The 9,049-nt window shown below is 36.7% G+C and overlaps 1 protein-coding gene across 1 annotated transcript; it reads right to left on the bottom strand.

Annotated features, from left to right (window-relative positions):
- Positions 1-2,240: 2,240 nt before the first annotated feature.
- LOC130963118 (disease resistance protein At4g27190-like) lies at positions 2,241-8,313 on the bottom strand. The gene is made up of 2 exons (XM_057889267.1): positions 5,554-8,313; positions 2,241-2,252 (listed from the first exon to the last, which is right to left on the bottom strand). Exons 1-2 carry the CDS (start codon positions 8,311-8,313, stop codon positions 2,241-2,243), a joined length of 2,772 nt encoding a protein of 923 aa, XP_057745250.1.
- Between the last annotated feature and the right edge of the window lie 736 nt (positions 8,314-9,049).

The raw sequence follows: 9,049 nt of genomic DNA, 5'->3' as shown, positions 1-9,049 counted from the left end.
TTGAGGGCTATTCCCTTTTTCTTTGAGTCTGTGTTTGTGTGTGTGGCTTCATAGGCAAGGAGTTTTCCTCTCAGCTCATCATAGGTTATGGGACTTATGTTGTTACTCTCGGTTAGGACAGTGGCAGTGTTTTCCCACTCTTTTGTGAGGCTTCTAAGGAGTTTTCTCACCAAGGTTTGTTCTGCATAGTTTGTACCCATAGCATCAAGGTTGTTGATTATGATTGAGAATCTCTCAAACGCTTCATCAATGCTTTCTCCATCCTTCATGCTAAACATCTCGTACTCTTTTCGCAGCATATTAATCCTCGTTTCTTTGACTTGTTTAGTGCCTTCGTGTGTAACCTGGAATTTTTCCCAGATTTCTTTGGCTGTCTTGCATCTAGACACCTTCCGGTACTCTTCAAAGCTGATAGCACAGTGAAGAAGGTTGATTGCTTTAGCATTCAGCTCTATCTTCTTCTTATCATCTTCATTCCATTCAGCTTCTTCTTTTGGAGTCACCACTCCATCAGCACTTGTTTTTGTTGGGATCTTTGGACCGCTCACAACGATCTTCCATAGGTTGTAGTCAATGGATTGGATGAAGATCCTTATCCTTTCTTTCCAGTAGGAATAGTTCTTCCCGTTGAAGAAAGGTGGTCGGTTGTTTGACTGACCTTCAGTGAGAGTGTAGGCAACTGTGGTTGTGCCCAAGTTGTTCGCCATTGGATCTTTGCTCCAAGCGGTTAAGCTTGATTCTTGAGACCTTAGCTCCTGATACCAATTGAAGGTTGTGGTAGGCTTAGAGAAGGGGGGTTGAATCTATGCCTTCCTTTTACAGTTGCTGTTTTGACCCTTTTTAATCAAAGTTACAAATCTGATTCTGTTTGAACTCAGCAGCGGAAATTTATGAGACAATTTATTTTTGTCTCATGAATATCAGAAAACAGAACATGACAGAGAAGAAAAGGCTAACACCAGCATATATCCTGGTTCGGTTGCTTTGTGCTATGCAACCTACATCCAGTCTCCTCCACAAATGTGGAAGAATTTCACTATAGTTAACAGTATTACATACACCAATTTCACACTCAAGTTCTAACCTAACTTGACATTGGCTATGCTAACACCTAACTATTTACTCTTAGTGCTAACCCAACTAAGAAAGGGATACCAAACAGGTTCAAAGTACAAGACACTTAACCAACCTAAAGAAATCTGAAAATAACTCTAGGCTTTTCTCTCAAGTGTATCTCTCAGCCTTTTTCCACTCATGGCTTTTTCTCAAGATTTCTCACAATGCCTTTTCTCTCAAGAAATTACAGAAAGATAAGCTTAGAAAAGTACATTACAATCAGAAAAACATGAAGGAGATTGACTTCATCAACAGCCTCTGTGCTATGCGAAAAACCAGATTAGCAAGCCTCTGATTCAATTCTTCATACTGGCGGAATGCACCTTTGATTAGGTTACACTGTCCAGTTAGTTGAACTTCTTCAAAGTGCTCTCTCAGAACAAACACCTCAGGTTCCTGGTTTTCTCTCCTTACCCCTGAATGAACAGAAAAACTTCTTTTTAACTCCTTGCATGTTGCTGGGTCCTTCTTCCAAGGTCAACACCTTGAGCCTGGAGCTTCACTAACCATGGATTCACTTTTTCGCCTTAATCACCAAAGTAGAACCTTTCCTTCTGACTTTTCCAACTTGACCGAAAGCCACAAAGGAGTAACTGAACTTGTTTTCCAATGGTCAACCAAATCTGAACCCTTGAACACCAACTTGGTCCCCAAGTTTTGATTAAGATCGTAGATACACAGCAGAATAGGGCAGAGAACAACTTTCCCTTCAAAGCCATTTTCGGATAGAGCAGAGAGTAGGGAAGAAAGGATGAATATCTTATGCATGCAAGATGATATGGTTTACCTTTCTTAAGCTCGATTTAGCTTCTGTGCTTCGAGCTACAACTCTCTCTCTCTTACTTCTTTGGTTAATGGCTTATGGAAGAAGCTTTTCTTCTCTTTCTCTTTCTTGCTTTTTCTGAAATCTTGATGTGACTTGATTAGAAGGAAGGAGAACGTTGCTTTTAGTTAAGCAAGAGAGAGGGAATTTCAATTCTGAAATCAGATCGGGCTTGGATCGAGTATTAGCATGCATGGCCCGATTTAATTTCTTTGGTTTCTTCCTTTGCTTTTGCTTGGGCTCTTTATTTTGCTTTCAGCCCAATATTCTTTGCTGAATGCCTTTTATTCCATCTGGGCTATTAACATTTGGCCTGCAACAATAAATAATTAGTTAATAAGTAGATATAATTAATCAACACTAATTATTTATTTTGCTCAAAAATAATGTTTGTCATCATTAATTAATTTAGTCAATTTCTTAACTCAACAAGGTGGTTTTGAAAAAGATAAGAAACAAACAAAAAGTTAGTTAGTTGATTGAAAAAGATTTGAAAATCAAATTTGAAAAAGATAAGAAGATAAGAAGTTAGATAAGATATTTTGAAATCAAATTTTGAAAAAGATAAAATTTTGAAAAGGATAAGATAAAAGAAAAAAAAATTTAATGAAAAAATTTTGAAATTGTTTACTTCACTAACAAGAAACTACAAGATAAGATTCTAGAACTTAAAGATTGAACCTTTCTTAACAAGAAAGTAACAAACTTCAAATTTTTGAACCAATCACATTAATTATTAGTGAATTTTCAAAAATATGATATAAAAGCTAAGAAAAAGATTTTTGAAAAAAAAAATAATTTTTAAAATTTTCGAGAATAAAAAATGAAAAAGATATGATTTTTGAAAAAGATTTTGAAAAGATAAGATTTTTAAAATTGAAATTTTGACTTGACTTGTAAGAAACAACTAATTTTGAAAATTTTTAACCAAGTCAATCCCAAAATTTCGAAATTTTGGAGGGAAATAAGGAAAAGATATTTTTTTTTTATTTTTGAATTTTTAATTATGAGAGAGAAAAACAACAAAAATACTCAATGCATGAAATTTTTAGATCAAAACAATGAATGCATGCAAGAATGCTATGAATGTCAAGATGAACACCAAGAACACTTTGAAGATCATGATGAACATCAAGAACATAATTTTGAAAAAATTTTTGATGCAAAGAAAACATGCAAGACACCAAACTTAGAACTCTTTAATGCATGGACTCTAACAAACAAAAAATGCATATGAAAAACAACAAACAACACAAATCAAGAAAACATCAAGATCAAACAAGAAGACTTGTCAAGAACAACTTGAAGATCATGAAGAACACCATGAATGCATGAATTTTTCGAAAAATGCAAGAAAAAATATTTTTAAAGCATGCAATTGACACCAAACTTAAAAATTGACTCAAGACTCAAACAAGAAACACAAAATAATTTTTTATTTTTATGATTTTATGAATTTTTTTTTGAATTTTTTTAATTTTTCGAAAATAAAGTTTAGAAAAATGAAAAATAAAAGAAAAATTTTGAAAAAGATTTTTGAAAAAAAAATTACCTAATCTGAGCAACAAGATGAACCGTCAGTTGTCCATACTCGAACAATCCCCGGCAACGGCGCCAAAAACTTGGTGGACGAAATTGTGATCCTTTATTCTTTAAGTTGCACTCCTTGTAAAATTATGGAATTTAAGATTGGCACGAGTGAACACAACTCCGTTCAACTAACCAGCAAGTGTACTGGGTCGTCCAAGTAATAAACCTTACGTGAGTAAGGGTCGATCCCACAGAGATTGTTGGTATGAAGCAAGCTATGGTCACCTTGTAAATCTCAGTCAGGCAGATTAAATTTGTTTATGGTTTCGAAAATAGAAATAATAAAATAGAAATAATAAAAGGGATAGAATACTTATGCAGATTCATTGGTGGGAATTTCAGATAAGCGAATGGAGATACTGTATGGCTCAAGAACGCCTGCTCTCCTACTGCTTCAACTCAATCCTTCTTACTCCTTTCCATGGCAAGCTGTGTATAGGGGTTCACCGTTCGACGATGGCTACTTTTAATCCTCTCGGGAAAATGGTCCTCTGCGGCTGTCACTCGCATGGCTAATCGTCTGGAGGCATCACCTGGCCGAAGGCTACATCCCATCCTCGCAGTGAAAACTACGCTCACGCGCTCTGTCACAGCACGGCTAATCACTGGTTGGTTTCCGCGCCTACTGGAATAGAATCCCTTGATTCTTTTGCGTTTGTCATCACGCCCAGCACTTGCAAGTCTGAAGCACGTCACAGTCATTCATTACCGGAATCCTACTCGGAATACCACAGACAAGGTTAGACTTTCCGGACTCCCAGGATCCTACTCGGAATACCACAGACAAGGTGAGACTTTCCGGATCCTCATGAATGCCGCCATCTATCTAGCTTATACCACGAAGATTCTGTTGGGGAATCTAAGAGATACACATTCAAGCTCTGTTGCATGTAGAACGGAAGTGGTTGTCAATCACGCGCGTTCATAAGTGAGAATGATAATGAGGGTCATATAATCATCACATTCATCATGTTCTTGGGTACGAATGAATATCTTGGAATAAGAATAAGAGAGAATTGAATGAAAGAAAACAGAATTACATTAATACTTGAGGTACAGCAGAGCTCCACACCCTTAATCTATGGTGTGCAGAAACTCCACCGTTGAAAATACATAAGTGAAAGGTTCAGGCATGGCCGAATGGCCAGCCCCCATGGTCTAAGAACTATGCGTTCAAAGATGCTCTTTAGATCTAAAAGTGATCAAAAAGATGTCAAATACATCAGTTAAATATTCTATTTATAATAAACTAGCTCCTAGGGTTTACATGAGTAAGTAATTGATGCATAAATCCACTTCCGGGGCCCACTTGGTGTATGTTTGGGCTGAGCTTATTCAATCCACGAGCTGAGACTTCTCTTGGAGTTGAACTCCGAGTTATGATGTGTTTTGGGCGTTCAACTCCGGATCATGACGTTTTTCTGGCGTTTAACTCCAGACAGCAGCATGAACTTGGCGTTCAACGCCAAGTTACGTCGTCAATTTCCGAATAAAGTATGGATTATTATATATTGCTGGAAAGCCCTGGATGTCTACTTTCCAACGCCATTGAGAGCGCGCCAATTGGAGTTCTGTAGCTCCAGAAAATCCATTTCGAGTGCAGGGAGGTCAGATTCCAACAGCATCAGCAGTCCTTTTGTCAGCCTTTTTCAGAGTTTTGCTCAAGTCCTTCAATTTCAGTCAGAATATACCTGAAATCACAGAAAAACACACAAACTCATAGTAAAGTCCAGAAATGTGAATTTAACATAAAAACTAATGAAAACATCCCTAAAAGTAGCTTGATCTTACTAAAAACTACCTAAAAACAATGCCAAAAAGCGTATAAATTATCCGCTCATCAGACTCACTTGCAATTTGTCCAAGTCCGTGACAAACTACCGATACTAATTTTTATTACATATATTATTTATGTCGAGTCAGAATTATTCAGATCAACCGATACTCCATAAAATGAAATAAATAAATAAACTAAAGAACCCACCTATATGCATCAAAACAAGGATAGAAGCTAAAACACTTACTTGATTATTGAAAAGGGATATTGGAGAAGATGTTGGCGGATGAGAATAGAAGCATTCAAGCGCATCCAAATGTTGTAGAGTCAGAGAATGGAGCAATGGAAACTGAATGGTTTCGCCAGTTTCGTCATTCATTGCACTTGCATCATCATCTTCAAACACTACCTTTTCCATAAGATTGCATTTAGAAATTTCCAACTCTGCAAGCTGAGGCATCCCTTTAACCATGGAAACAAAGAGAAGATATTTTACTTTGTTACATTTTTCAACTTTGATGGCTAGGAGCTTGGCGAAGAAACCAACTGCAAGTGGCCCATGACAAATTTTCTCCATCTTACCGAGATTCTGAATCACCAGTTTTTCCAGGTTTGGAAATGGGGTTGGAATATGAGACCTCTCTATAAAATCAATGATGTGCTGAATTAAGGCATTATTTTGGATGTGGAGGTGCTTCAGTTGAGGAAATCCATCCCCATTCAATTGGTAGAGTACATTCGAAATGCCTTCAACTTCATCCAAATACAAATTCTCTGCTCTTCTCATCAATCCTTTGATCCCATGCTCCAAGTGAATATTGGTGCCAAGCTTGAGCTTCAATGTTTTCAATGTGACGTCGTCAATATCAGCCCATTCCCAGACGTCTCCAATAACAATTTTGAACCTTTCTAATTTATGAAACATCAAGTCTCTTGGCAACATCCATGCCTCTTGTATCTGTAGCTCTAGACTTGTTAGGTTTGACAACTGACGAAGTTCATCAAGGCTGGCATTTTCATCTTGATTGTCTGAATTCTCAATCTTCCACTTAATGGAAGTATTGCCCATGTATAACTCCTCCAATTTGATCAAGCTTGATATGACGCCTGCTGGGATGATTTCAATCCCTGAATCACTCAAATCCAGCATTCTTAAATGACTCAATTTCCCTATTTCACTTGAAAGTTTTATCATCGATGACCCCCAGAGACTCAGTATTTTTAAATTTTTTAAAGCTCCTACTGCATCAATATTTTCCAGAACACATTGATCCAAACACAAAGTTTTAAGATTAGTTAGGGAAAGAAAAGAAGTGGGCAGTGAAGTCAAGTTCAAGCCTGTTAAATCTAAAACTTCAAGAAATTTTGTTTCCGCAAAAAAGAAATTAGGGATTTCCAAAGATAGATCAAAATTACTCAAGTAGAAAATTTTTAGATTATGAGCATCTAACTTTTCAGGAAGCTGGCGAAAAGCACCATAGCGCAGAATGATCTGGGAGCAGTTGCTAAGAATATCCATTTTGGGAAATTCCCTCAAATTATCTCCGTCTCCGTACTTGGCTAATATGTGATAATCCTTATAAGCGATGGAGATAGCTACTTCACGAACAACATCATGCATTTTGACCCTTGTTGTGCTTGTGTTATCTACTAACAACAAACAAGATGCCTTTAATGCACTTATCATGTTGTGAAGTCTATTTCTGGCACCTTCCATTATATTTGTGCTGTTGAATATACCTAGACCTATTCCATATTTGAATAGGTAATTGACAGAAGGATCTTTACCAATTGTTGCACAGAGCAAGAAAAAAGCTTTCATTTCATTGTCTTTTAGCCTTTTGTAACTTAACTCCAAAGCTGAATAAGTTATCTCCTGCAACTCTTCATTGTCAACTTTTTCTAATTGGCTCAAAGCATCTTTCCACGCATGAATGTTTTGATCTATCAATGAGCGCGCCATAGTAACTATGAGAATAGGCAATCCTGCACACCTTTTTGCCAACTGGAATGCAATTTGATGCTTGTCAAGTTCTTTGTCTAAATTATTAGCCTTAGATTGGAACAAGCTCCACGATTCTTCTTCATTTAAAACTTCTAGTCTAAAATGTTCTTTGACTCCCATCTGTCGAAGCAAATCTAAGGTTCTAGAAGTCATCAATAATTTGCAGCCATTATGTTCACCATCAGAGGGAATGCCTACTTTCTTCAAGTCAAGGGCTTCCCAAATATCATCCAGTATGAGAAGGATGGTTTTCTCCTTTTTGATTCTCTGGTATAGGCGAGGTGCTCTACCAGCAACAGTTACCTCTTCAAAACGAAGACCCAACTGATCAGCAATCTCCTCTTGAACGGTTTTGATGTCTGGTGTTTTGGATATGGTGGCCATTACCACCTCATCAAACAATTGGTTTTCCTTAGCTATATGATAAACTTCTTCAACGAGAGTGGTCTTACCAACACCACCAAGCCCGTAGACTCCAACCATGCTTACTTTGGGGTCTCTTAGAGCATGCATTATATTCTCCATAATTGGTTTTCTTGGCTCCAAGTTTTGACTACTCCTTGTAGTAAATGCTGACACTGCATCAAGTTTAGGACGGTAAGCTACCTGGGAAAAGTCCCCTCCTCCCCGTACTTGAACAACTTTTTGGGCAACTTTTGTAGCTTTTCTACTGAGTTGATGGTGTGTCACCACATTAGGAAATGACCATCTAGAACATCCAGCCTCTGCACGACGAGGATCATTTTGAAGTTGAGTTGCCTCTCCAATGGCATCATCCACATTCTTCAACCAATTCTGCACAACATCAAAAGTTGTTTTCCCATTCCTTCTTTCTTCTTCAACACGTTGCTTGATTTCGTCTCTTTTGTACTCAAGATCACTGACACGGTCTCTTAGCTCTTTAAATTTGGCTTTGTAGAAAATTAGATAACCAACTTGCCTTCCAATAGGTGCTATAGTGTACTCAGCTATTTTTGCAGCAACTGCAATGAGAATATCCATTGATCCTTTTGATTCAAGAGTTCAAACTACAAGCAAAAATAGGAAAATTTTAAATGAGGAAAAGAGTTCATGGAAAACATTGTAAAAAAAAAACATACACAAATGTTAAATGCTGATACATTTTCCTTTGGAGTTAAATTGGGTGAATAAAGAGAGTAATCGATATGCTTGAAAGATCAAATACTTCAAGGCACACCTTTTTCCTGTTACATAGATGTTAATTGCTTATTACTGGTTTTAAATTAGAGACAAAAGATACGGACATGGTAAGGGTTGCACCCACAAAAATTAAGTAATTTAAGTACACAGGCATAGTTTACGAGTAGTAAATAAGCAAAACAAGCCATGTTGATGATTCTTGATTGATAGGGAATTAAAAAGAGTGAATTTTCTCAATTTTTTTTACCCAATTGTTTGAGAAAGTGTGATCTCTCACCATTTAATATATTTTTGAGTGATTATTTATTATTTTATTATAAAACAATTTTTTCAATTGAACTGCAGTTGAATCGGTTGGACCAGTGAATCAGTAGCTAGAATGGTTCGATTCAAGGTATGCGTGTTTAAATGTGAATGGTATGATCCAAGTTTACGACAAGAAACATACAAGCATAAGGATTACGATATCATGAAGTTAATTTAATCATAAAATATAGGCTTTACTGAATTACAGTATTTTACTGAATTTTGACTGAAAAAAATAGTTACCTGTTTCTATCATTTAATTTATTCAATA

This window comes from Arachis stenosperma, chromosome 2 (genome assembly GCF_014773155.1).
Source record: "Arachis stenosperma cultivar V10309 chromosome 2, arast.V10309.gnm1.PFL2, whole genome shotgun sequence".
NCBI classification, from domain to species: domain Eukaryota; kingdom Viridiplantae; phylum Streptophyta; class Magnoliopsida; order Fabales; family Fabaceae; genus Arachis; species Arachis stenosperma.
The sequence above is the reverse complement of the archived record's forward strand: the minus strand, read 5'-3'. Positions and strand labels throughout refer to the sequence as shown.

What these genes read in the sequence shown, in the direction of transcription:
- LOC130963118 (XM_057889267.1), bottom strand. Translation starts at nt 8,313, where the DNA reads ATGGATATTCTCATTGCAGTTGCTGCAAAAATAGCTGAGTACACTATA.